General features: G+C 36.9%; 5 protein-coding genes across 7 annotated transcripts in view; 3 read left to right on the plus strand and 2 right to left on the minus strand.

The window, feature by feature from the left end:
- Nucleotides 1–500: 500 nt before the first annotated feature.
- Nucleotides 501–4,248, minus strand: LOC131789091 (phosphatidylinositol N-acetylglucosaminyltransferase subunit H-like). Its single transcript, XM_059106165.2, has 5 exons — nt 3,967–4,248; nt 2,918–3,008; nt 1,922–2,049; nt 1,140–1,229; nt 501–940 (listed from the first exon to the last, which is right to left on the minus strand). Exons 1-5 carry the CDS (start codon nt 4,150–4,152, stop codon nt 872–874), a joined length of 564 nt encoding a protein of 187 aa, XP_058962148.2. The 5' UTR covers nt 4,153–4,248; the 3' UTR covers nt 501–871.
- Nucleotides 4,245–6,933, plus strand: LOC131789092 (uncharacterized). Its single transcript, XM_059106166.2, has 2 exons — nt 4,245–4,438; nt 5,261–6,933. The coding sequence occupies exons 1-2, from the start codon at nt 4,256–4,258 to the stop codon at nt 5,477–5,479; spliced, it is 402 nt and encodes a 133-aa protein (XP_058962149.1). The 5' UTR covers nt 4,245–4,255; the 3' UTR covers nt 5,480–6,933.
- Nucleotides 6,934–10,303: 3,370 nt separating this feature from the next.
- On the plus strand, nt 10,304–12,841 carry LOC131789142 (complement C1q subcomponent subunit B-like). Its single transcript, XM_059106214.2, has 5 exons — nt 10,304–10,433; nt 10,696–10,758; nt 11,267–11,359; nt 11,714–11,783; nt 12,427–12,841. Exons 1-5 carry the CDS (start codon nt 10,353–10,355, stop codon nt 12,768–12,770), a joined length of 651 nt encoding a protein of 216 aa, XP_058962197.2. The 5' UTR covers nt 10,304–10,352; the 3' UTR covers nt 12,771–12,841.
- A 480-nt stretch (nt 12,842–13,321) lies between these two features.
- LOC131789093 (calcium/calmodulin-dependent protein kinase type II subunit alpha) lies at nt 13,322–15,831 on the minus strand. 3 transcript variants are annotated; one of them, XM_059106167.2, is made up of 3 exons: nt 15,583–15,831; nt 14,461–14,850; nt 13,322–14,041 (listed from the first exon to the last, which is right to left on the minus strand). In XM_059106167.2, exons 2-3 carry the CDS (start codon nt 14,809–14,811, stop codon nt 13,514–13,516), a joined length of 879 nt encoding a protein of 292 aa, XP_058962150.2. In that variant the 5' UTR covers nt 14,812–14,850; nt 15,583–15,831; the 3' UTR covers nt 13,322–13,513. The 3 variants fall into 3 exon arrangements, with proteins under 3 accessions (XP_058962150.2, XP_058962152.2, XP_058962151.2); XM_059106169.2 differs by having other exon boundaries at nt 15,489–15,602; XM_059106168.2 differs by lacking the exon at nt 15,583–15,831 and having other exon boundaries at nt 14,461–15,403.
- Nucleotides 15,832–21,350: 5,519 nt separating this feature from the next.
- Nucleotides 21,351–27,383, plus strand: part of LOC131789105 (uncharacterized) — a 40,135-nt gene continuing 34,102 nt past the window's right edge. Inside the window, exons 1-3 of the mRNA XM_059106181.2 lie at nt 21,351–21,376; nt 21,465–21,510; nt 22,185–22,404. The gene's annotated coding sequence lies outside the window, so the exon portion shown is untranslated. The remainder of the gene's footprint in view (nt 21,377–21,464; nt 21,511–22,184; nt 22,405–27,383) is intronic.

The raw sequence follows: 27,383 nt of genomic DNA on the forward strand, positions 1-27,383 counted from the left end.
TGGTCCTGCATGCTTTTAGTGTGTGCACATGCAATGAAGCATGGCAGAGTTCATTTTTCTTTAAACAATATTAAACTTATGGAAAAAAATGCATTTGATTTCCTTCTTGTCGTAGTTGTGATGTGATAGTTTCATTTCTGTTATGGTAGTCATTCCTTATATGGTTGAACTCTGAAGAGAAAACCATTTCATTTTCAAAAAGGTAATTACTAAATAAAAGCATCACTACAGTACAGTTGATTTCTGTCTCATCGCAATGTTGTGAAAACCAACTAGCAGATCTTACAGGAAAATTCTATTTCTGGTATGATGACTTTTAACACAATAACTGAGGCTAATAATTTCTTCACCTAGTTAGTGCTGAAATTAACTTTATGTATAAATTCTGACAAAAAAGTTAATAAATGACAAATTTTACTAGACTTATAAGCAAGTTTCTGTGATGAGCAGTTGATATTTACAGAGTAAAGTATATATCACATTGACTCCATGAGGGATTGTCTCCCTCAGAGAAAGTTTACCAGAATCAAAAGTTCCTGATTACTTCCACAAACATTTACATCAACAATTCAATTATGGCAAGGCAACTTAATTTGTCATGCATTCTCCCTTTAACTCCCAGAAGTGATTTTAAAACATGTAACGTCTTCCTATAACATTCATCTATTATCCAGCAAAAGGGTAATGAGAGTGCTCAAACTTATCAGATAGAGGTTATTTTCTTGATTTAACACCAAATTCATTCATTCACAAGAAATAACTGTGTAGCAGCTAGATTCTAGGGAGAATTGACAATGATCAATTCTTGGGAGTTAAAAAATGGGTGAAAAAGGTAGCAAGTGTCTAGAGGATTAAATCTTTAATTCATCCATCATGTCCCAAGTATCTTCTGCATGCCATGATAAATTGATTTGATTGTAACTAGATTTGGTACTGTAGCCTGGAATAAGAAGAAGAATTGAGAATGATAACTAACCAACACAAAAATGTGATTATTCCTTAACTGATTATTCCTTAAATGTTATGTGGAGTAAAAGGGTCATGAATTATCCAGTTGAATGAAAACACTTGAAACCTAAATGAGGTAATTTCAGGTAAACAAAATTTGATCTTTAAAAATTATTCGACTGAAAAATTACCATGAATAATGGGAGCAGTTCATGCTTTCTTCTTGGTTGATTCTGTTTTCCTTCAGAAATGAGCAATGTTAAGTAACATACGACTTGGTGCTGGAAGGCAATCAATCAAAAACATCATCTTCCCTCAAATTAATAAAAAATGCTATGAAATGTATCCTAGTGTTAGCAGTAATTGAAATAATCTCAGTAGTGAAGGTATGTTGATAGTACTTGGAGGTGTGTTAACAGACGATTTTGCCTCCAGATGAATCAAAATATTTTAAAACAAAAGTAGAAAAATTGGATCAATATCAGTATCTGGGCAACTGCCCACCTACCCCTCCCCTAACTCAACAACAGTCAATTGACAACAAGTTAAGGTTAATGTTGGGTTAAGGGAGGGGGCAGTTGCCCACATACTGATATTGATCTGAAAAATCTTGTACAATCAAATTTTAGAGGAAGGTTTTTCCAAGTGTGCTTCATAATCTCATTGCACATGCTGGTGGTGTGTTCATGGATTGAAGTATAACAATAAGGGAATTTTACTTAAAACAACATTAAAATTCCATCTTGAAAAAGTCTTAGAACAATGGGGTTGCTTGTCAGACAGCCCATGCTGATGGGTGGACAAATATCTGAGCATACATTTGTGTCAAGTGGAGGCTATTGTTTAAATAAAGCTATGATTGGTTTCCTGCACAGCCTTGGTGTCAGTAGATACACTCTAAAAACAATCCTTTGCATTAATTCCTGGCAAGACTGCAACAATTAGTGTTGCATTTATCAGGCACAAGACATACCATAGTTATGACTTCATTGATAAGCACATCCACAATTTTATGATGTTCAATAAATTCACTTGTCTGTAGCCCAAGGACACATGATTTGGTGTACTGAATTCCAAGATCTTTGACAATTAGAACAGACTCTACGAAAAGAATAGAGTGGTTGAAATATTGCTCATCATTGACCAAGTGTGAGATCAAGACATATGGCGATTGGTCAATTTTTTTTTTTGGAAAAATGAAAAGGAACAGGTGCAGTCTTTTGACACCTTGATCAAACAAGTTTAGTCAAAATAAGGACTCATGTGTCCCCAATTCCTTCTGGCATGCCCAAGGAACTGCAAGATAAATTCATGAGGTTTTTTATGGTTATATAGGCAAGTTCATCTGCAGGTCCTTTCTCCCTCCTTCCCCTCCCCCCCTTGAGTAATATAGGTTACCAGCAAACTGTGAATGATGAAATGCTGGGTTGGAGATAACATAGGATAGACCTTGAACGAGGGGGTTTGAGAGGTGCCTAATCCTACTCCTACTTTCTTCACGCTAATGAGCTGTTAATTGGTCCTGTGGCTTATAGTCTGACCTGATCCTTTCACAGTCCGAGCAGCACTCCATGTAGGAGAGGCTGTGGCTTTATATTTAGTGTACTGGACTGACTCCAGATTAAGGGGTCTGGGTTTGCAACCTTGCTGGGTTACTGTGCTGTACCTCTCTTCACTCATTAGCATAAATGGGTAACAGTGTATTGTCAAGGAAGCCTGTTGAAATGCTAGAGGGGGGTAACCTTGCGATAAAATGGCATCCCACCCAGGGGGGTAGTCACTTCATTTTATGGAGACCAGAATTATCTCCAGCTAAATAGACCACTTGGTTGCCATAGCCAAGAGGAAACATTTTGGCAACCAATTTCACACCAAAAATTAAATTATTCAGTGTCTTGACCTACAATTACTGTTTTATGAGAACACTAACTGTAAGACCTAGAAGCAGTCAGTACCTTTCCTATCTCACCTTTATGAATATCCCAGCAATATAATTTCAAAAGAACAATGGCAACCACCACAAAAGTCCAAACTACTAAGCTGGTTAATGACAGAAGTTCCTGTAATGATTGAAAAAATAAAAGGCAGTAAATGACTGACATAAACACCATCTAGGAAGTTGGGACCTAGAAAGGGACAGGAGACAAGAGACAGGAGAGAAATGAAAACATACAGACATGAGCTGATTTTTAATCAGTAATAACAGTGTATTGCTAGATGAACATTCCATTTTTGACCAACACCTCCTCTTAAGGTTAGCAGAAATTTGGTGCCTCAATTTTTTTTTTCTCTACACCTTCTGCAAAATAAAATCTCCAAGGTTTTTTTGTTGTTGTTGATCTTGAGTAAGCACACTGCTCCTTTATTTAAAAAAATTAATCTTCCTTCCAAATATAATTACTCCTTGTTCCCTTTGGACTTCCTTCACACAGTTTCTACCAGTGAAAATTTTCCACTGACCTACTTCATTTTTTTTACAATTCTCCCTCCCCCACCCCACCCGTTGGTGATGCCCGCAGTATCTCACTCTTTGTCAGCAAAGGGAGCTTGATAGCTCTTATGAGCTATTCAGAGTATTTGCCTTGTGTTTACTTATTGTCCAGTTTTAAGGTAAACGTAAGATTTTATTTTAGGAAAAGACTGTTGTTCCTCTATCTTGCCTAGTAACGTAACAAGAGGTGGGTGAGAACTCCTGCCGGCGGTGCTTTTAACCCTTTCACTCCCACAAGTGACCAAGACAGAATTTCTCCTTACAATATCAATACAATATCAAGCAGGCAGGTGATGAGAATAGAGAAGAATATCAATTATGGGATTATTAGTTGATCCAATAACAAATTCTCTGAACTTACATCAGAAGAATTGTATGGCGGATAGTAAGGAGAATTACTAATTAGATCTTGGGAGTGAAAGGGTTAAGAGAACACCGCTTTGGTACGAGAAGCTATCTTAAAACAGCTGGGTAGTGTATGGAAATGTACTAAAAATAATAGAGAGTACATTGGTCCTTTTTATTACCTGAGGAAGAGCGACAGTTCCAACGATGCTAGAGAGAAAGAAAATAAGGAAAAAAGCTCCCGACGGTGTCTGTCTTGAACGTTCTATCTCAATCGATGACGTCAAAACACCATCTCCTTTGAAAGAAACTTTCAGGCTTTGGCCATGTATGCTTAAGCCGTTCAATTCACGCTGTTGGTTTTTCATGCAGGCCCAAAACACTTAAAAATTAAAGTCAGAAGAAGGTGAGCGCGAAGTGTCAAGTACCCGCCATTTTGTTTTTACTCAGGATACCCATGGTGCTTCGCAAATGTACCAAACAAACATGGCGGAAAGCGCTCAAAATGTCGATAAACAAAGTGAAGGAAGTTCTGTGAGTGAAACCATCAATAAGCAGGGGTGGTTATCTAAACGGAGTCGTCTTTCCAAACGCTGGGACAAGCGGTGGTGCTGTTTAAGGAAAAATGAACTAACTTATGGCTTAACAGCAGAGGTAAGCTTGAGTTCAAAGTTTAGCGTCAACTTGTTATCGACTTGAAAATGTGACGGTCATGCACGAGCTATGAAGTATGACTGATGTAGTGAAATTTGATAAAAGTTATTTTGGATAAAATATCTCTAGTTCTGCAGTTTGGAATCAACGTAGCGTCTTTAGAATGAAGGACTGACCTTAAGTCTGTTGTTTATACGAGTACATTCGTGAATTTCAACAAATTTCTTTAGACGATCATAGATCACGGTCCTTCGTACTCCAGGACTTTTCTGCAGGCTTTGGACGATAGCTAATGGATTAAGATTGAAGTACAATACATATATTTTCATATTCCTGTAATTTATTTGAATTTAGGCTTATCTTTAATTTCATCTTGAGAGTAACTTGTGTCTCCTGATTTTTTAAGATTTGTAAATTAAAGTACTTGAGATTGCCACCTGAGGTTTCCGCTCACCCAAGTAGAGTATATTTGCTCTGTAAAAAGAACAGAAAATATAGTAATGAAATATAATAAATATCTCAATTATCTTGTTTTCCTGGGCTGTATACGGTAAGTTGTAGAACCTCATTTTTTCCCCTTGGATTTGTGACTTGTGCACTTTGTGCTTGGGCCATAAATCCGAGAGGAAAAACGGGGCCCGTAACATACAATACGGACCTCAGACTTGGGTAGTAGGAGGTATTTGTTTGCCTCTGTGGAAGCAAATGTAAGTAAGTTTTTGATTTTATAAACCTGACAGGCATGATGTTAAAACAAGTTAACTTAAACATGAGGTGCATCTCGCTCTTTTAATTATAATTTACTATTGTTATCATTTGTAGAATCAAGAGAAAGTAGTTCTATTGGAGGGATGTGAGATGTCAGATTGCAACATTGACAAAAAACAGTTTGCCTTTAGAATAAAGCCCAGCGGAGGAAGACGTGTCTACTTTTTTTCAGCTGACAGCGAACAGGAACAACAGGAGTGGCTGCAGGCAATATGCTTTGCTAAGGCATCAGGCAACATGGGGGATGGATCGCAAGCTTGTACAATACAATAACAGCTACAGTACTGTTATCAAACATCTTAGAAGCTTAATCTCAAGCTCAGAAAACTGTGAACACCAGAAATATTTTGAGAATGTTTTGTTTAAAGAAGAAATTAGGAAGATATAAGATACAAGTGTGTGAATAGGCCATCATTATTATATCACATTTCTCTGTTTGTAGGGAGATTTGAGACAAGTTGGGAGAGTTAAGCTGGGGATCTGGCATAACATTTTCAGTACTAAGCCCCTTGCAGATCTTTTGCTTAGCTCAAGGCCTGATATCATGAGTGATGGAATGCTTGTGCTGAAATGCTTATTATGAGGGCATGGTCACACACCATTGAAATACAAAATGCAAGTGTTTTGTTATATAGTTTGCTTTCTTTACCTGATCTTCAGTGCAGTTAGTCATGATGTGATGTATTTTTCATACACAACTCTCTGAAATATTCCAGGTGTTTGCTGTTTGCTGAGTCTCTAAGAAAAGAATATTATTTTAAACCCAGCAGGAAAAAGAGGTCAAGTAAAACTTGATGGATGTTACACCTTAATTTATAATGAACATGTTATTAATGTTATTCTTTATATTTTATTCATCAATCTTGTACAAAGCACAAGCCATTGGTTATGTATTATAGGCTATATTTACTTTAGCTAGTTTGGAGTTAATTTAACCCTTTAAACCCAGTGAGTGATCATCATCTAATTTCTCTTTGCAGTGATACTGCTGCATCATTCATTAAGATCATGAGAATATAGGAAATGATCACCAGCTTAAGAAGCTTTGATTGTTACACAAATTCTTGTTGTGAGTACCAAAAGAAATGTAAGAGAAGAGTGTTGAGAATGTGGATACTGGTGTTAAGGTTTAAAGTATTCACATATTTATGAATTAATGTTTGTAAAAATGGAAAAAAATCTTGGGATAAATTTTTTATTGTCTTTGTTAATTTGCCCTGATTGAGTGGGATTTTAAAAAAAAACATGGATGCTCTTGCCATTCTATTACATATTTCCCTGCACCTCCCCAAAGCCTTTCTTCAGGTTATCTTAACAGTTGGGTTGTACTCATTTATACCCCCTGGTGGAGAGACACAATGACCTGGCCAGGTCTGGAACCAGGACACCTCCCTCCTTCCCCCTTAGTGTGCAAACTGGTAGGAAGATAAGTGGGTAATGGATAAGTCTCCAAGAAACTGTAAATGCAAATTCTTGAAGAAACTGTTGCAAGAAATGCTATTGCAACTGTATGTAAATGAACTGCAGGACTGTGAAATGAGATACAATTAGAATTTACTGCTCAGAAAACATTAATTAACAGATTCTTATGTAGCTTTCAGTCATTAGTGCATACACTGATTGTGAGTAGAAAGCTTGCCAGCTTTAAATGTTTGGATTATTCTGCATATTTACTTTAACTGACGATGGAAAAATTATCTTTCTCATTAAAAGAAACATATTTATTATTTTACCAATAACTTTTTGTTTTTGATGCTCTTGTTATTATGTGCCATGAAAAAAACCTTCCTCAAACAATTCAAGGCAACCAATTTCTTTTAATGTCAACTGTAATCAATATCCATGATCTGAAAAAACTAACTTGTGCTGTACTTTCATTTGCTTGTGAAACCAGGAATGATAAAGCTTTCACGAGAAAATAAGGAGAACGTGTCGGTGTAAAGAGAACTAAACGTGCTTTGTTCTACGATACACCTCGGTGTTATTACGGCATATGCAACACTTATTACGTTACAATGCATATCAGTAAAGGTTACTTTCATTTCAATGCTTTAAAAGTCACCTACACCATATATAAACAGTAAATACCAGAAGAACACCAAATAGAAATGGCCAGTAAAATTAACCTGACATGGCTTAAAGGGCAGATTCATTTCCGATCGAGTTTTCGAAACGGGTAACAATGAAAAATTAAGAAATTTTAAGGCTTAATTAAAGCAAAAAAACAGCTTGGTAATTCGGTAAGTGCCTTCAGTGATTTCCGTTGTGTGGTCTTAACCCTTAAAATTCCAAGATCAAATTATTAATTCTCCCTCAAGTTGCAGCACATTTTTTTGTAACGTAGTAATGAGAATTTGGTGTTAGATCAAGATAACAACTTCTAACTGTTTAAGTTTGAATATTCTCATTACCTATTTGCTGGATAATGTAAGGATATTATAGGGAGAAGATTCATGTTGATCATTTCTGGGAGCTAAAGGGTTAACAGGAAGCGATGATGTCTTGTCTGTAAGTGACAAACTTTCAAATTGTGATGACTGTATTGGACATTAATTAGCTGACAGGAACGTTTTAGATTTTTAGATTGAATTTACGTTAGAAGCAGCATTTCAAAAATCTTTTTAAAACGACCCAACATAAATCCTGGTGAAGATTCACTTAAAGGGGATAAAGTTGATTTGTGCGCAATTTGACTGATGGCACGTGAGCACAAATTTTACATCTTCCATCATTCCGCTCGCGCGCCATTGGTTAGACGACTAAATACGCTTTTCATTTTCTCACAGCAAAATTTGTTTGTTTATATTTTGATTAAAAAAATTAGCAAAGCTAAATCTGAAATCGAGGTCTTTTGAAGCTGGACGTAATACTCCGAGAGGTCAGGAGAAGATGTGCTTTTGAAGGAGTCTGGTGCAGACTTTCGCGATAGTGAGTAAATCAGTGGAAACACTCAGACACGTAATTTTGTGGTTATCTCTTCGCGTTTTCGACTATTGGAATTTTATTCCTACATTGAAAATTCAAGATTGCTTTTGATTCGAAGTTTCCTTCCTTCCAAAATCGTACTGAGAGTTACTTAAAGATAAAACTGCTTTGCTCTTAAAAATAAAGTTTGAAACTACAATTTAGAGCTTGAAAGAAATAATTGTCCAGTGCAAAGTTGAGTCCGTTTGATTTACCATTGGGGTTTTGTGGTCATCGATATAAACCCACCTTCATCCCAAAAAAGAGAAAAAATAGCCATAGACTACCGAAAAGGATTTTCTTCATTTATTTACCCAAAAGCTATATTTTCGCTGTATGCAATGGCGGAAATCGTGAGATGAACTGATGTTGCAATTCGTATTGTGTCAGTTGTATCTAAAGCTTTGATTTTTTCCGGCTAATATTCTTCCTCAAAATACCACCAAAAGAATTCAAGAAATCGGCGAAAAATTCGTCAAGCTAAAGAATAAGGACCCTGCAAAAATTTCCTGCTTGGTTTATGACGCGGCACGAAACAAATAAACACTGATAGTATGCAAATGACTGCAAACTCTACAAGTAGAAGAAAAAAATTTAAACATTATCAAATTTTCTTGCAACCCCAAATTAGAGGATTTTTTTGTTTATTCCACTCGGAATTCGGTTATGAGAACAAATAACCGTGTATTTCATCCCCAAGAAAAAAGAGTAAACATTCACTACAAGAAGAAATTTTTGTTTGCCGGACAAAAGTTTAAAAAGACAACCTGTCGTTCGGCATCCATGTTGCATTTGTGGATGTTGCAGTATTATGGTATTTTTTCGCGTGTCTAATTGACTACTTATTGCTGTTATCTGATAAGTTATTATAACGTCACTTCACATACCGAAAATTGACGAAATAACTTTTTTTTTGCTCTAAGAGGAACGAAAGAACACATATTAATTTCGTTATGTTTTGTTTGATATCACTTTTGTTCTGGAATGACATCTCTACCTTAGATGTCTCGACAGATAAAAGCGGCTTACGGAAATCCTATTGAGTGAGCATTTGCTAAAACAATCAGTCTAATCTGCTCTTGACTCACTTTAAATTTCCTTTTCATAGAATATGCTATGAGCGAGAGGGATAGACGAATTCAGTCGATTCATGAAGCCTTGTCTTCCGATGGCGATGGTTCATGCAGATTTCGTGGGAATGAAAAAAACCGCTTTGACGACAAATTCCCACGAGCAGTTTACGGAGAATAAGAATTGAGCAAAGAGAAATCTAATACTATTTGATATTGGTATTCCATTAGATAAAGTAGCCATAATTCGAAGAGTCTGTAACAGGCTCAACTTAAGATTATCCGTCAAAACAAAGCATGTAAGCAATAATCCAAAATTCCATGGTACCACTGCCCTGAAAATATCTGAACTGTTCCCAGCTTTAAAGTTTTGATTCATTTTTTTTTGTTGAGCTTCAGTAGGTGTACAAAATTGGAGTGACCTAATAGGTTTTATTCGTGAGATCGTTAGGATCCTTGATATGACTACCATTGGCGCTATATGTGGAAATTTTGACACTGTTCACTCATATCAAATCTTGGAGCTTGATCCTTGGAATTCGAGAAATTGTGACGATTCAGATTGTACAAAATAAAAGCTTATATGCAAGATAAAAGGAAAAAGATGAGGTAAAAATGAGAGTTTCACGAAGAAAACCGAACTGGCGTGACGCGCGCTCAGACGTTGTTTAATTTGTAAGCTTCACGATATAGCAAGTGACGTAAATGATTTTCGCGCGTGCGAGTGACAGTGTTTTGTCGTATAGCTCAAGAAAATCGAATTTTGAACATTTTTGTGACCAAGATGGCATTACAGCATTACCTTCTGGTGTTTTTTTACATATTTTAAAACGTAAAATATTTTTTTTGGAACCGGGCTTACGAACAGAGCGCGCTCGTGAAAATATCACGATGAAAGTTAAATATAGCCTTGTTATAATAAATGACAGACAAGTTGATAAACTTACGCTCATCTTAAGGTTCAAGACAAAAGAAGGAGTAATTTTTTTTAGCAAATAACGTTCATGATTTTACGTGCGATCTCTGTATCATAACTTACTAACTCGTTTCATTGCATTGAGTCTGTGTTCGGTTTTCATAGAGTGACGATTTCCCCTGCTGATTGTCCTAACATGAAGTACTTGTTAATATTCGCTACTTTAGTCTGCGCCGAATTTTACATTTGCGATGCAGGGATAGACATTGGAAATCAAGTGAGAAAACTTCTATCAGTTAAAAAAACACACTAGTAATTCAGCAATCATGGCATTGCTCTTTTTAAAGGCTAAAAAGGCTATAAAAGTCATCATACGTTACGGATTAGTTCTGCATCCAACAGTTCCTATATGGAATAACTCACTTCAGCTTCCACAGTAGATCAACTGTTTGACTAACCTTCCATTTGTTTTATACTTTCAAAGCAATAACAGACAGAATGATTTTCACGGTTTTTTATTGCATTGTATTATTCTTCAGGGGAAATGTGCTATACCTGGAAATCCTATTAACATCAATGTTCACGGAGGAGATGGGACAAAGGTAGAACCATTTTTAATGTTCCATAGTAAGTACTTCACAAAAGAACTTTAAAAGACAAAAAAATCATTTTTACGAAAGATTTGCTGTATTACTTTGCGTGGAATTTTTGTCTTCAACGCTAGGTTTTTGTCAAAATGTAATCATAGCGACGTCTTTGAATGCGCTTTCGCAAGAGTCTTTGTCCTCAGTAGCCGTGGTAGTCCTTTGTATAAACTGGTCAAAGACGTCTTGAGATACTCGTTTCCCAGTATGAATGAACCTTTTTAAAAGAGATTAGGATCAGCCAAAAGGGGAAGAGGATTATGAAAGATGGAGAGGATTAAAACGGATTTTATCTGAGATATTTAGGCTTAATTTCTTAAGACCTACAAGCCATAACATATTTTAGATCTTCAAGTTATGTTGATGCACTTTTGTAGTTTAGTATGGTTAATTTTGTTTGTCCTTAAGTCAGCCGTTAACATTAAGGAAACACGGTTTGTGTTTTCTATTGTCTAATACATCACAGGCTGGTAAGGGCGAAAAAGGAGACAAGGGGGACCCTGGGTCAAAAGGAGATAAGGGAGATAGTGGAGCCGCTTCTTGCAAATGTCCTTTGCAGGTAACAGATATTTTTTTAAACTGTTTGAGGATCGTACGTGATACCTTAATGTGGAACGGTATTCTAATTTTTTTCTAGCCTCGATTACGGGGAAAGTTTCTATTTCTTGCTTGCGGAGAACTAACATATATGATCATGACCTTTTATTTGAATGCTTTTAAACTTGAAAGTTTAATAGCCTGCTTACCAAATTTGAAAATCTCAATCTGGGGGTTAATTGGAGTTCTTCATGTATCCAATCACTGCCTTAAATATTGTGACCAAAGTATTTGCAAGAAAATGTGACCATTTTGCAGCGTGTAACTTTTAATCGTTGTTTTACATCGCCTCATATTAATTCTCTTGTTTTCATAGGATCCAACAAAACCATCCGCACACCTTGAAGGTGCCAACAAAAGGGATGTAACCTATCAAGTAAATAAAGGTATATACATTTTATTCTATGAGATAGCTGGATATCAAGGGGGAAATGAATAAGGACTAGTTGACTTTTGTGTAAAGCAGGTTTGTATACGGTTTAAAACTCTTTGGTCTGACTATTTGCACAAAGTTTAGCTGTTGTTTAACAAATTCACGTCCTAAACAATTCTCAATCTAGCGGAACCTTTTTTTGTAAATAGCGTCGAGAAGACAAAGAGAAAACAATGGAAGGACAATTGTTGCATTAATCAAACCTCTTACAGAGAAAGCCTGAAGCCTACGGATTGCGTAAAACCGTGGTTTGGGTTAGACCTCGAGTAAATAACGGGCCTTATCTATTTCAAGAATCGATAGCTTATAATCAGTTTTTTAAGTTTAAAAGGGTTTTTCGACGATATCAAAACACAGTAAGTGTAACTTGATAAATTGTACGGAATTGCAGTATCCTCCTAATAAGTCCTATGCTGCTCGCAAAGGTCAGATAACTATTGGAGGATTTGTATATTCGGGTCAATGTTTGAAAATAGTTATAGGGAGGGAGAGGGGCAGAGGGCGGACTCAGGAGACTCGTTTCTCAATTTTGATATCATGCACCTGCGGATTTTTTGTTTTTGTAACTTATTGACATATTCCGTTTTCGATTGCAGTGATAAAGGACTGGACCTTAAGTGCACCGTACAGTCATCTCGCAGGTGGTATGAAATACCGAGATGGAAAACTCACCGTGCCCATCTCAGGACGGTACTACATCTACGAGCAGATCTACTACCGTGGCCACAGAGGCAAACCAGTCAGGATTTCTCTCTTGGTTAATAACAAAGTGGTCGTCATGGTACAGCCTCCTCAGACCCTACGAAAATCTAGTTTCACTTTTTCGACTGGAGGCGTCTTCTACCTGAAGGCTGGTGACGTCATCACTGCAGCTACAAATCGTGTAGGGATTGCCTACATGTATACCTACCACAGCTTCTTTGGCGCATTTTTGATTTGAAAGAAGTCATTTTTCGCGATGTTTGCCAATGAAGATTGTGATTCTATTGTTGTTTTTGGTGATGCATTAAAAGTTGATCAGTGAAAATGATGTCTTATTTGATTAGTTTGCGCTTTCGGACCAGCTATTGTTTATCGCCCAGGGTGGGGTGGGGAATTTGGGGAGGGGGGGGATTACACAGGTTTCAGGGGAACGGGGGTAAGATAGTCGTCGCCAGCGAAGCACTAAGGGGAGCATAGAAAATTGACTGCCAACGAGGGGGAGGGGGATTCATAAGATTATTTCAGAGCTTTATGGGGTGAACGGGTAAATTTTTAAGGGACTCAACCAAAATCCTCTGATTCCCACAGGTGGTTAATAATGAGCAGTCCCTCGATGGGTTGAGTGTCGCAAAGGTTGGCCTTATCTCACAGTTTTACACACACACCAAGCCTGTAAAAATTATTGAATTTTGATCTTGAAAAGTTTTGTTCATCCAATTTGCGATTGATTAAGACATCTGACGAAAACAGAGTAGCCGGGAGCAGAAGTGGCAATGTCAGAACAACAAAATCTTAAAATATGTTTTAATGAAAATTTTATTCCCCTATTTACACACTTAATTAAAAAGTAAGGCAGCCTTACTGTCTTCCCAACCAAGTCTTGCGGGCGAAATTTGGATAACAACACTGCATGATATGGATTCAACGACTCAAATGGAAAAGAACGCTATAATGAAAAATTAAAAATTGTTTAGAAATGTGTTATCTTGAAACGAGATTCCTTGCAAAAGTTTCGATACCCTCGTCCACACTTTCTTCAAAGTCTGAGATCCACGGATGGTTCAATGCCTTGAAAGCAGTTACTCGCTTGTGAGGATAAACCACCAACATTCGTTTCACAAGATCTTTTGCGTCATCCGACACTCGGTCCCAGTAGCGCGCAGGCAAGCTGTAACATCCCTCCACAATAAGTAACATCAGTTTCCTATCATCGCTGTGCCAAAATGGAGGATATCCCACGAGTAATAAAAACAGAATTACTCCGCATGCCCATATGTCAACCGCTGGACCGATAGGGTCCGCTAAGATTGTTTCCGGCGCAAGATAGAGAGGCGTGCCCTCCGCTGTACATTTGATGACGTCACAATCGTCCGGAAGTAGCCGCGCAAGTCCAAAATCTGTAAGTTTTACGACGAGTTTGCCATCCTTCTTTTCCAGAAGGATATTATCAGCTTTAATGTCTCGATGAACAATCCTTTTCCGGTGAAGATACTTGAGGCTTTCAATGAGCTGAAAGATAAACATCGCAAAGAATGAGTGCGAACAAGATGCATTTCTTCCTCTAACGACTGAATAGTTGTAACGCGACAGCTATCAAGCGAACGATCAGCCCAGTGTATTTAGTGGCCAGATGTTTTTAAAGAATGTTAAATGATGTGAAATCTCTGTGAAATGAGTATTTTTTTTATAATGAAACAAGAAGCGTAATGCGCATTTGTTATGATTCTTGTCAACAAGGCATGATAAACGCTTTAACTTCCAAATAATGAAAGAAAAAATCTTAAATCCTGGTTCTTAGTTTCAAAAAATGTTCTCCTTATTTTTATCGTCATAGCTAAATGTCCACATCTGCAAAACTTGGAACCCAAGATATGTAATAAATTACTTAACAACCGGAGCAAAGATCTAAGGGATTCCTCTTGTCTCACCTGTTCCATCATCCCTCGTGTTTCTTCTTCAGAGAAAACAATCTTATTTACAATTTCGTCCAAAAGCGTTTTTCCGTTTACGAGTTCTAACACCACCCAAATGTGACCGTTTCCGTAAAAGCGTTTGTATAATGAGACAATGTTGCGATGCTGCAAAGTCCTCCAAATGTCCACTTCGTTGTTTATAACCTCTCTGTCAAAATTAGCCTCTTCAGTTTGAAATTCCTTCACTGCAAAACATTCACCTGTCTTTCGCTCCGTGCATTTGAACACTTTAGCAAAGGTTCCTTGTGCTATGAAGTCTTTCATTTCAAAATCTTGACAAAATGTCCGTAGCTCTAAGCTCGCCATGTTAGACTAATGGCTAATGCTGTAAGGAACTGTTGAATCCTGCAAAATAAACAAGTCGATGAGCCTCTTGGTGTTTTATTTACCCCTCAGCGAGTGAATAAGTCTTTTATAATAGAGATGGGTTGAATCGTATCGCTTCATTACAATCATCACGTCCTTCACAAGAAAGAAATGCTCTCAGACCGAAGCCTCAGCGATGTGACGTTGGGTCCCTCAGTAATAAATGTCGCCTCAGGTGTTAGTTACGGCAGATAAGTCGGCAGGTGGCGTCAATCTTCGATGTTGTCGCGTTAGTCAATAAATGGCCTTGGGCTTAATTTTTTTTTTATTTCGCAATTTCGCAAGTTAAGAACGCATTCACGTACATACGATTTTCAGGAATAATTTGTTGAGCACATTTAGATCTATATCTGTGTGTGTCAATAGAGCTTGGAATTTCCAAACTGGCTTGGTGACCAAATAATCGACGCAGTGGCTTGGGTTTACAAAGATAGAGTAAGATGGTATCTATAAACTTGTTACAAATCGCGATTGTGAAAGATTGAATTGATTGAATCAAGAATTATGCTTAATTTTGATTTGCAAGAGAAACAAGTATATGATTGATAGCTGAGCCGGTGTTTTGATACTCGCGGAAGGAAACCATTCCAACACGATCACAGAAAAGCAATACTTACTCAAAGAGGAATCGATGTGATCATTAAGCCAATTAGGTCTAAACCTTGGTCTTAGTTAAAAATGAACTTCACAAGTATATCGAGTCGATCTTACCTCTGAGCGATAAAGAATTGTTTTGTAGATTCACGCGTGTCACTCTCGGCTTTATATACAAGCACGTTTTATCTCGAAGCACGTTTCTACATATGGAACATGTTTCAATGCATCAACAACATTATCAAGTGACCGAAGAACTGAGTTATTTCATGACCTCCCAGAATTTACCGGCGAGCGAGATTCTTTGTAACTTTGTGGTAGCTGTGAGGCGCTCTTGCGGTTTCACGAACGCTCTGGCATAACTTATTCATTGATATGACAGTTGTGGCTGACTTTTAGCCCTTGATAAGGAAACCGCTAAGTGCGTGACGCAGCCGCCTTACGGAACACTGGTCACATTACCAGACAATTAACAACAGCATGACACGCCACAAACAGCCTTGAACGGAAGGCACCCTTAAAATATTGCACGACTCAGTCAGAAGTCTAGCATGCAATACTTGTCGTCTTCACGTATAAAAAAAAATTTGTCTCGTCAGGAGGGTAAAATTCGTGTTTCTTCGCTATGTTATTCAAGCATCACAAGTAACGAAGCGTAAACAAGTAATACATTAAGTACTGATAAAATCACGGATTACTTTCTCTAGATTTTGTATAGTTCCGTCTTAACAGCATTCTGTTAAGAGATTTAATTTTTTTGATAACAAACTGGATTTAACTGTTCAACTGAATGTACCTACTCGGAATGTTACTGCATTTTAACGCTGATTTGTACAAGTAGTGATGTGCTATTTTAGTATTTGAATAAAAGCAATTGTAAGGGCGGTAACTTGATTCAGTTGATCTAAATTTAGAAGGTTTACAAACAGCAGTGAACCAGAGAACATCGGTGTATGTCTAACTACAATCAAGAAATCACTGGAACTTTCAGGTTTTCCTCGGCTACACGTAGTAAACATCAGCTCAACTTCTTGACTCTCGACTTAAGCTGTTGATTTGCAAAGACGTTCTTGTAACGAGGAACAATCAAAAATTGTTCTTTCTAGCCAAATCTTAAAAGATGCTTTGTCGACCGATAAGTGTTGTGGCTGAGTCATTATTTTGCTTATTAGGTCTATTTTTTCTATATATTTGTGATACACTTTGTATTCCGTGTGTGGGAATGCAAACAAAAACAATCCATAACATCATTTGATAGGTTTTTCGGACACATTGCCTGGGGTAAAACATGGCTCGAAACAAGAAAATGAAACAATCTGAAAGGGGTCATTCTGGATGATACCGCGGTATATTGTTAATGTATTATAAAAAGGAAAAAAACAAACAAACAAAAGAGAAAGCGTTGACATTTTCCGGAGTTTAGCATCGGCTAAAAATACGGAGAACTTTAGTCTGCAGTGCGGCTTTATAAACCACGGTGAGACAAACTGGAAAATTTGGAAAGGAGGAAATTACATAAATTTGAGCTATTTGTAGTAATTTTATTCAGAGACACGTAACACCCTTTTTAATGGAAAAAAGACAAAGCATTAAAAGGAAACAGAATAGTAGCAGTTTTCGCCATATTAGTGGCATACCGTTAGATGTGATATAAAAAAAAACTCTAATAAGGGCGTGTGTCAAGCTCTTCAGACAGGATATGTCTCGTATCTTTGCTATGCTATCTTCCGTGACTGTTGAAAGAAATTCCAAATAAAGAGGAAAGATTATCCTCTAAAAGTCACCTCAAATCCCTCGTTAGATAACTTAACGGAGAGGCTTAAGACAGTTCTGGGGGTCCTAATGACCAAATCCAATAAGCTGTTCAGCTGACTTTCAAGTAATTCATTGATCAGTAACAAATTTATAAGAATATTACCGAGGTCTGGTATATTCAAACGTCAATTTCTTTCCATATATACTTGAACTTGGCAATGGCTTCAGGTGGAGATAAAGGATGAAACGTGAGTAATCTTTATCGAAAAGGTCTGTTTGTTTATTATTTTTGTCGTCGTAGAGTGGGTTGTGAATTGACAAACCAAAGAGGAGCACAGAAAGAGCCGTATTTCCATAACAATAGGGGTGAAAAATTCAATATTACGCTGGCTGTGAACAGTATTATTTGTGTAAACATTTGGTTAAGTACAAGCAAAAAATAAATAAAAGGGAAAATATTGTTGGTGCATGCGACCTTTCCTTTTCTCGTCACGTACCCTTTGCCTTAAAACCTCTCATGACTTAAGCTCTCCCACTCACTCGCAAATAAAATCACGCAAATTATATTCAGACATGCCACTCCTCTTCACTTGATGAGCAATCTTAACAAGGTTCAGCTTCTAAAGTGACTTTGAAAGGCGTACCATCGTCTATTCTTGGAGTTGTTATCTGAAATCTTTGAATAGAAATTTAATTGATTTCCATCAGATAACCAACCGCGCTTTGGTGTTATCAGTGTCACATTGAGCTTCATTCCTAAACGAAACAATATGCATGTTCATGATCGAAATTTAATCATTTTCAGGTACGTCAAGACAGAGCTTAATCCTCCCTTCCCCACCCTCATCCTGTCTAAAAATGGAAAACGCTCTAGCACATATACTCATGCCATGTTTGCACATAACAGTTACCTCTGGAACTTGTTTGTTATCATTGAACAGGTTATTAAGACTTTTGTCACGTTTTGTGCCTCAATCACATTACTTTTACAGTCTTCTTCATCCTCAGTTATTGTTGGTCCTTCTTGATTTATCATTATCAATTCTGTATTTTTCATTTTAAGAACTAAATATCTTACAATCTTGAAAGTTGAGAAATGATTCGAAATGACTCTTGCAAGTCATGTTCACTAAGTCAATTGTTCTAGTGATCATGTTATTACACTAATAAAGCAAATGAATGATCCTTCCAGGTGGATTACAAATTTCAGTAATTGCAAGTTTTCATTAGATGAATTGTAATTGGCGAAAGTGCGGTTGGGAATCCTTCTGTGATAGAGGATCAAATCTGCTAACATCTCGAATTCCAGAAAGAGGGACTTTCGATGCTCGTCGAGTTTGCTTGAAATTTTCGAAAATTAAGTTATGGTATCTGATGAGTCTCTGGCCGAGACGCAACGCCACTTCATACCGGCCACGAAGTTTCTCAGCGTTCACTATTGCCGAAAAGAAGCTTACAAGATTCAGGCCTCGACGGGATTCGAAACCGTGCCTCCCGGATACTGTTGGAGCGCTTTTAGCAACTGAGCTACGAAGCCACACGCTGATAACGAGGCAAATTCAGGACGGTTGTTCTTTACGAAGAGGAATTTATCTCATTACAAGTTTTTATCACACTTAGCTGTGCTACGTATCTAAACACACAGAAAGCGCATTTGATATTTGGTAATCCAATGTTTTAAGGCTATTTTATTAAAATGAAACAATCCCAGCCTCGCAAGGGATATCATAGTTGCGGTTTTCTTTGCGGTAAATCTTGAAATGACAGGCAAATACTTTTCATTTCTTGGTTTAGGTGGTCTGCTAACAATAATATTTTTCCAAAGGTGATAATTTAGACCACATAAGGCTTCCAATTGGAACTTTTACATCCCCAACCTGATAAAACAAAACAAAAGATGCAGGTGTCAAACCACGAAATTGAAAGTGGGAGAGAAGAATTGTGAAACTTGATTATGCGGTATAATCCACTCTCAATTCATTGTGATAAAACGCTAATCTAGTGTTGAACATAATGATCATGTTACTCGTAAGCCCCTTGAGCTAGTGGACCTTATCGGCTCATAATAATAGTTGGTCTATTAATACAACATGGACACGTTATTATCGGATGATACGCATTATTTCTGGGGCAAAGGTTACGATGGAAGAGTCGCCAGGCAGTCTGTTAAGCTTTGCATAACTCATTCTCCCCCTAACCAAATGAAACACAGATCTTTTAGAAGAATAGCTCATTTCCTATGTAAAATGTTTCCTTGCTTCATGGCGTGGAAATAATTATCTTTGTGGGAAAGAGATGAGAAAGGGAGAGTGAAAATGGAAGTGTTGTACAACCTTGCGTTGGATGAAAAGCATTAAAGACAAAACAAAAGAACAGGCGGTTACGCAGTTTAAGCACCCGACTTGTTGCTTCGTTGAATGATGACAATCAACCTTTTTTTTTTCCTAGAAGCGGAGCAAAACCCTTTTAAGATTTCAAAGGACCGCCGTCAAAAATGATGTATGATTGAATCCAACGCACGCGAACTAAAATGACCAACTGTAAAGGTTGAAAGTATTGATACCTTTAACATGTTCAACTTTTGCATCTTATATCCGTTACAAATGGGTATTGATGTTTTTTTAGCCTTATCCCATGCAAATGATAGTTAATTGTGGAAAAGGGAGAGCAATAGATCACTTGCTATAAATCAAATAGAGACAGGGATATTACCGACTCTGAAGTCACTAGCTCCTTTCATGCGCGGAATCAACTCGAACTTCAATCTTCGACAACAAAGCGAAGCGATACAAGGAGATGCCACGAGATCCGACGTGGTGCGTTCTTGAAACTGATAAATTGGAAAATTAAAGGCAAACACCTGACAGTAGAAACGCAAGCACCGAAAGCACTCAGTTTCAGAAACGAAGGCACCGAAAGCACTCAGTTTCAGAGACGAAGGCACCGAAAGCACTCAGTTTCAGAAACGCAGGCACCGAAAGCACTCAGTTTCGGAAACGCAGGCACCGAAAGCACTCAGTTTCAGAAACGAAGGCAAAACTTAAAAGATAATCGGTGCAATTTCTATGCCGAAACATCTTTACAGATGCACACAATAGATTATGACCGAGGAAGAAAAATCACCCCTCTATGAAAAAAAATTGAAGGTCAAACAAAATGAAAGAAACTGTAAAAAGCTACATATAAGGAGCTTCATTTTTTTAGGCTTCCTAAAAAAATGTTTCCATGTAATCTGCTTTTACCGGATCATCATCAAAACGGCCTATAGCAAGTGGATCAAAGAAAGTATGCGTTTAGATCAGGTATTCAAATCAAATTAGATGCTAATGAAAGAAGGAAGCTCGTATACGAAATCGAATTAAATCCCTTATTGCGTTCAACGTTGGACAACGCATACTTTGGATGTCGTTTTTCAGTCCCACGTGTCTTATGACATCCCGCGGGTATTGATCTGAAGCTAGACTGTTTCTAGGCTGGACTGTTTCAACTTTTCGACGCCATGTTGGACTGACTGACACACGTGGCCTCGATCTCACGCGGGTATATATATTTATATGTACTCCTTGGGAAAATATATATATATATATATATATGCAGTTATATATATATATATATATATATATATGAAATGCAATTATTTGATCGAATGACATAAGTTACTACAAATTAGAACTGTGAGGGGCGCTCCCATTTCATTCTATTTTTTTCTTGCAAGACGTGGGAATAACAGTTTTGCAGCTTTGCAAGGACACTTGAAGATTTTGATTTGGGATCCAAAGATTTTGGCTGGGTTAAATAAAATTTACCTAATTCCCCCTAAGGCCCTTTAGTAACCTCAGTTATGACCCCTTCCCCCCCTCGTTAGCAGCCATCATATAGTTCGCCTTTATGCTCTGTTGGGGACGACTGATACCCCCTCTGTTCCTTCTGAAAACCATGTGACCCCCCCCCCCCCCCAAAAAAAAAAAAAAAGAAAAAAAAAAAAAAGAAAAAGACTTTCTTATTTCCGTGATATTAATTGCAATGGAACAATATCTGTAATCCACTGAAAATTCTTTTAGCATTGTGTTGAGGTTATATTTTATTGTCTGCCAGACTTTCATTTGTTTTACTAGATTATCATCGAAAAAAAGGCATGCAAATTCTTAAAACCCTGGTAACGTATTAACTATTCTTTGGTTCCTATTTGTTTCAAGGACAATAGAGGTCATTTTAACTTATTTGTTTTGCCTCTGATTTTGTAGGCACCCTTTGTTGACTTAGAAACGAAAGCACATGGACCGAATAAAGGTATTGCGATAAAGTTTTATTTGACATATATTGACCAGTTTTGAACTGATTTTTAGAAAATGTAAACAACTGGAGAAAAAAAAAAAAAAAAGAATACACTGAGCGTGAAACAGGGCTGAAAGACGGAAGCTGTTGTCACTGGATATGTAGAAACTACGTTATATCAAACTTTCTGTGGAAACAAAAAAACAGCTTAAGTTATTGCATGTATACAATCTCGCTCACTTCAATTCGATTACTTTAGTGCAATTCCCGCTCGATAGAACTAAGAACATCAAGTTGCCTTGAAGAGTATTGCCAGTCATTTTCTGTTTTTTCGAACTGTTTGTCGTTGCATTCTTCAGTTTTATTCGGCGTTATTGATACGGGGAGCTCTAGGTGACGAATGACGACGTTGAAAGGAAATTGTTTCGCGTTGGAGCGGGTAGAAGCCGGTTAAAGTTTAGTGATTTTGTTTTTACCTGTGTACCATATCGATCAGGAAGTGGCGATATTTATTACCTCGATGGAAGTTACAGAAGTCAACACTAATAAAATGAGATACAAAATATTTTAAAAAACATGAGGGTTAAGATAAGAAAGAAAAGTCTTTGGAGACCGACTGGCGTCTTCCATTTGTATTTTAAGAGTGGAAAAGTTAAAGTCCAGTCGCTCAAGATTAGTTTTGTTTACAGAGCTTCTGACAACAGGTACAGAATCTAAAGGAGCCGCCTCACAGCCATAAATAGCCAAGTTTAAATACGAAGTACAGCATCGACACGAAACATTCTTCATTCTCAAGTGATTCTCAAGAGATAGCAACTGCATTTAGAACTGCATTTAGGGAATCCGGCAAAGAAGTTGTTCTGGAATTATTTGGTTTGTAAAACTCTGCTCCAACTTAAACAAGAGAACGTAAGTTACAGAAGTTAAAGAGCTTTTATCGTTCAGTAATCTTTAGTTAAGGCATTTGGATTACACTTATTGAAATAATAATGATACTAAAAACAATATGAAAAATAATTAGTAACACAGTCATCTGTAACACGGTAAACTGACGGAATCGAGACGGCAGTAATGGGACTAAACACAAAATTTTGGAACTCAGGATCATGATGGACACTGTTTAAGTAAGTGACGGAGATGCATCCCGGGAAAGCGAAATTTTGTCAGCGACAGAATTGTTTAATTTACTATCATTATTGCATATAGTTGACCGATCGGCTGGATTTAAAAATGAAAAATGAAAATATTCGCTGTTACGTTTCCACTACCACTGATTCCGAAATATGATACAAAAAGAAGACGGATATACCTCTTTTCGAAACTGGTCTACACTGGTAATCTCTTTGGCTTCAGTCGCATTTTCGCGGAACTTTTGTGCACGCATGAGAGTCTTAAGTCTGACAAGCCGTCGTTTGTGTGTTTAGTAGCTATCGATAGCTAAGTTTCAGTTGTCCGAAAATGGTCTTGTTAATGTCTTTGCTGGGCATTCCTAGCTCAAACTAAAGTTAGAAAGTCACTAACTACATCATGTACAATTTATAGATGTCTGCAACGTGACCATTATTTCTTCCCACTGAAACGCAAATGGTTAAAACGGCTGGCTTCATTCTAATATCATGCATTAGTATTGCTCGATGAACCATCGTTCCTTCCAAATTAAAATGCCCATAAAAAAGGAAGGAATTTTGAACTATGTAAAGCTTTAACCGTTCAATTAGGCTGGAGCTTAATTTTGGGAGAATGCCTTAAAATACTCCATTGAAAATTAACGTGTAAAACAATTTTTTTTCTTGGTCTTCTCTTCACATTCGATCAAAGTTATCTACTGTATAATGATTACTTGACATAATTTTGGGTCAATCAACTTTCCCTGACGCCTCAAAAACAAAATACTCTCTTGAAAATTGAAAGAAACGGAAGTGACTAATATTTCTTATTATACATTTCGAAGGCGCAATACATTTAGCAGTTCTCTGAATTTCTGATAAAATGAACATCGCTCCAGATGTAATAACTTTCAGTTCTGGGCCTTTTTAGATTTCTTCTCAGTTTTTCATCTTTTTTAAGGATAATGAGCAATCAGTTTCGTTCGCTCTTTCAAGAATGACTAAATCAATTAATCATGACCTATTTTTCAGGTAACATTAATTAGGAATATCTCAAAGATATTTTTTTCACCGACAAGGGTTTTGCATCGTCAGAATATGGTTGTTTTGCCATTCACTTTTATTTTTGCCCATTCGTAAAACTGTCACTCGAGAAAACGCTGGCGACAGCTCCTTCATTTTAGGAACATTCTTTCCATTGGCCTCTCATAGTTGTATTTAAGCGCGCTTCGAACGAGTATCGTAAAACCGAGATCAAAGCAGTCATGATTGGCCAATATTATGATGATATTGGCCAATCATAAAAAGAGGAAATATATTGGGGAGCCAAAGAGACCTCAATATACAAAACAAAACTGCGTGAAGCACGGGAAAACGCTATTGACTAAGTCACGATTGGTATTAGTTTTGTATTTGATTGGTTGAGAGAGGATCGAGAATTCTGAACTAATCACAAAACAAAGAAGAGCAAATGGAACGCAAGCTCAGACTTCTTATGACTCCCTATTCGACATTTCTCTGAATACGTTTTCTAATTGATTGGTTGGTCAAAAAGGTGATTTACGTTCAATTGATGAGCTGAAAAACCTAACCATTTAGAGTTGAGATCTGTTCGTCGATCAACTTTCCTACAACTATATCGAGAGTGGCCACTTTTTGTGGCAGCTTTTCACCACTGAGTTTCGCCAAATTTGCTGCCAACTTGGCGTGATTATTCAAAACTTCCTTTCTGAGAATTTGTCTTTGTTTGAGCTCGATAAACATTCTTGTTTGAAAACAATTAGAGCCGACCAGCCGCGTAAGCACGAATCTGTCACCACTGTGATTAGCTTCAGCGTTACAGTCATAGAGACCCCAAAAGCAATTCAGCTCACGCTATTTCGGCTAAACTCTGCCTCGTCATCACCCGCCTGGTTATTCGCCCGCCCGTTCTCTGTGGGTAATTAATTAATTAATTACTGGTAATTCACATTAATTCGGTTATTTTTCAGCCCAGCCTCCTACTTAATGTTGACTTAACCCAAAGGGACGTATATCTTATAGTTTGATCTTTATCTTTCTGATAGCTGGCATTCCCGGGTGCGTGTATACGATAGCTTTTATTTTACTCACTATTTGTCGAATGAACTAACTTCACTACCAATACTTCTGTTGCCCATAACTTAAACAGGTAATTTACCATGTTTGGCTTTGCTTATAGATATATCAAGAATAACTGCATTCATAGAGGATAAATCAAACAAAAATGCATTACCTCTGACGGTCTTATACCAAATTGTCTAAGGGCGTCATTTTGCCTAGACTTTTTCATAGTCAATGTAGCTTGTTCTTGATTTAGACAGTGAGCTTATTTCATGACAGCAAACTGCGTGAACAGAGATTTTTTTAGGAGTCAGTAGGAGACAGATTTTCAGTGTGTTGTGTTAACTAATGGTTCCTGATGTCAGTTTGTGATAACAATCAATACAAAGGTGTCAATTCTGCAATAATGCGTTGAGGCTTGTCGCAACCGCCCATTTCACCTTTGATTTCTAAGAATTGCAAACAAGTATGTTATTTTAATGGTTTTATTTCCTGATGTCAGTTTTTATTAACAATCAATACCAAGGTATCAATGTTGCAATGATAACGTTGAGGCTTGTGGCAGTCAGCTCATTTCACTTTTGAATTACAAACAAGTATGTTATTTTGGTCATAAATGATCAAAATTTTGATGGAGGAAGTTTGATGATTCTAATCCTCCTCGAATCACTCGGTTGTGCTTTAAATTTCAAGTAGAAACGAAAGTTATTAAATGAATTATAATCAAACAGAACACCATAATTCGAAGGAATTAAATTTCATAGGCTCTGAATAATTATGTCGCCCTATTTAGCATTACCATATAATGCTAAGCGACATAATTTATCGTGAAAGAAAAGACAAATGAAGGAGTCAAATACAGAATTTATTGCCTTGCATCAGCCATATCTTAATACAGTGCTTTATATTTAACCTCAATATGCACTTTATCATGACTGACGTATTAGGCCAAAAAACAAAAGCAACAAAGGTGATAACAGATTAAGACAATCATATTTATCAAGCAGCTTGTTGAAATTGACTTCTGATTGCGGAAGTTGATTTTTCCTACGTCGTAGATATTGGGCTGTCATTCACGTTTTTCCGACTGCCGTACCTGCGGCGCCGTAGAAAAACTGTTTGGCTTTCCGCTTTTGATTCACCGCTGAATTAAACTTTCATTTCATTTGCAAGTTCATAAAAAGGAGATTACTGGCGTTGATCTTCTGAGTCCAACAAGTTGAAACAATTACATTTCAATCGTTCAGAATTTCCAATAAACTGTTTTCCGTTCCACTAACTCTATACTTTCGTCTAAGGCTAGCGATGCTGATACGAGATACAAATCGCTGGATTCTCCATTATATATTTTCTCTTTTAAATGTGGGCTGTTCTATTTCGTTTCAATAATACCTGGAACTCTTTAGATTTGACCGTATTGAAGTTTCCTAGTTAAAAGAGAAATCCGATTAAAATCCTGTTAGTATAAGTTATATAAGTTTATAGAAAAGCTAGGCTCCCCAACAATCCGGAGGTTTTCATGATAACTGAAAATTTTAATTTATGTCACGAACAGTAAGAAAGAAATATCAGATGATTTGATTTCAGAACTGTCAAATGGATTGTTTTCAGCAACGACTTTTAAAACCACTTTATTTAATTTCTTCCTCGTAGTTTTAAGTTGCCACTTATGCATAAAATAGACTTGCTTACTGATTTTATTGCTTATGCCTTTGCAAAAAACCGTTAAATTGTCCGAAGCAAACTCTGTGTGAATTTTACTTCGAACTTGCTCGGAAAAATCACCATTTTTTTTGTAAAAGAGAACTGATCTGTCAATGTCAACTATTGAAATAATTTTGTAAAAATTGTTTTATTTGACGAGTATTTTTTTCCTTCTAGTTACGAAAAATTTTCTGTTAAGTTAATTAAATAGGAAATTGTGGAGATATTCTGATGCGTGATGCAAACTACAAGGTTACAAATCATGTATGCTTTTTCAATTTCAAGACTTTTCTTTTCCACGCAAAATACCCGGAAATTTTCAAATATTTCCCATCGAACTTAATAAAACAAAAAAAGGCATCTCGAAAGATTGTCAGAAGAACTTCTCCAATTTTGGACGGTAGCCCACGTCATCATCGATTAGATGTTGTCATAGCATGATGCGGTACTCAAAATTTGAATTCATATCACGAACGAATTGGTACTGGTAAAATGATTTTTGAAGCTATGGCTCCTAAAATTGCGTCAAAGAACTATTTTTAGGAACCAGTAATTCGTTTTTCTAGGTATTATCTGCTTAATCTGCTGGTTGTCCCTTTGACAGGAACTAGCTTTCGAATCTTCGCACATGACAGGGTTTTTCAGCTTCTTATTCGAATATACTCCAAATTTCTGCATTGACAGGACAAGGTAAGAGAGCTTAAAATTTTCCTCATGTACAACGCACTTTGTAATACTTTTATTATAACCAGGAAAAAAACATAACACTTTAGATAAAGAGAGATAGCAGACTTTTAAAACTAAATATAAATCTGAATTTCCCATAACAGTTTTGATTTAGAATCATAAAGCATAATTCCAAGATGTCTTTTATGGAACTGTTTTTTTTTTCGCACTGATATGCGATGTTATTCGGATAAATTTTGTGGTTTAGTTGTTTCATTGGTTTGTGCCGCCTAAATGATGATTTTGTAAATGGTAAGAAACTGTGATATT

Source organism: Pocillopora verrucosa, chromosome 7, assembly GCF_036669915.1.
Source record: "Pocillopora verrucosa isolate sample1 chromosome 7, ASM3666991v2, whole genome shotgun sequence".
NCBI classification, from domain to species: domain Eukaryota; kingdom Metazoa; phylum Cnidaria; class Anthozoa; order Scleractinia; family Pocilloporidae; genus Pocillopora; species Pocillopora verrucosa.

Coding starts and splice junctions, on each gene's coding strand:
- LOC131789142 (XM_059106214.2), top strand. CDS start 10,353: ATGAAGTACTTGTTAATATTCGCTACTTTAGTCTGCGCCGAATTTTAC. Junction 10,434..10,695: donor GGATAGACATTGGAAATCAA/GTGAGAAAACTT, acceptor ATTATTCTTCAG/GGGAAATGTGCTATACCTGG. Junction 11,360..11,713: donor CTTGCAAATGTCCTTTGCAG/GTAACAGATATT, acceptor TTGTTTTCATAG/GATCCAACAAAACCATCCGC.
- LOC131789092 (XM_059106166.2), top strand. CDS start 4,256: ATGTACCAAACAAACATGGCGGAAAGCGCTCAAAATGTCGATAAACAA. Junction 4,439..5,260: donor CTTATGGCTTAACAGCAGAG/GTAAGCTTGAGT, acceptor TATCATTTGTAG/AATCAAGAGAAAGTAGTTCT.
- LOC131789091 (XM_059106165.2), bottom strand. CDS start 4,152: ATGAAAAACCAACAGCGTGAATTGAACGGCTTAAGCATACATGGCCAA. Junction 3,009..3,966: donor GAACTGTCGCTCTTCCTCAG/GTAATAAAAAGG, acceptor CAATCATTACAG/GAACTTCTGTCATTAACCAG. Junction 2,050..2,917: donor TTGCTGGGATATTCATAAAG/GTGAGATAGGAA, acceptor TTCTTTTCGTAG/AGTCTGTTCTAATTGTCAAA.
- LOC131789093 (XM_059106167.2), bottom strand. CDS start 14,811: ATGGCGAGCTTAGAGCTACGGACATTTTGTCAAGATTTTGAAATGAAA. Junction 14,042..14,460: donor CACGAGGGATGATGGAACAG/GTGAGACAAGAG, acceptor TTTATCTTTCAG/CTCATTGAAAGCCTCAAGTA.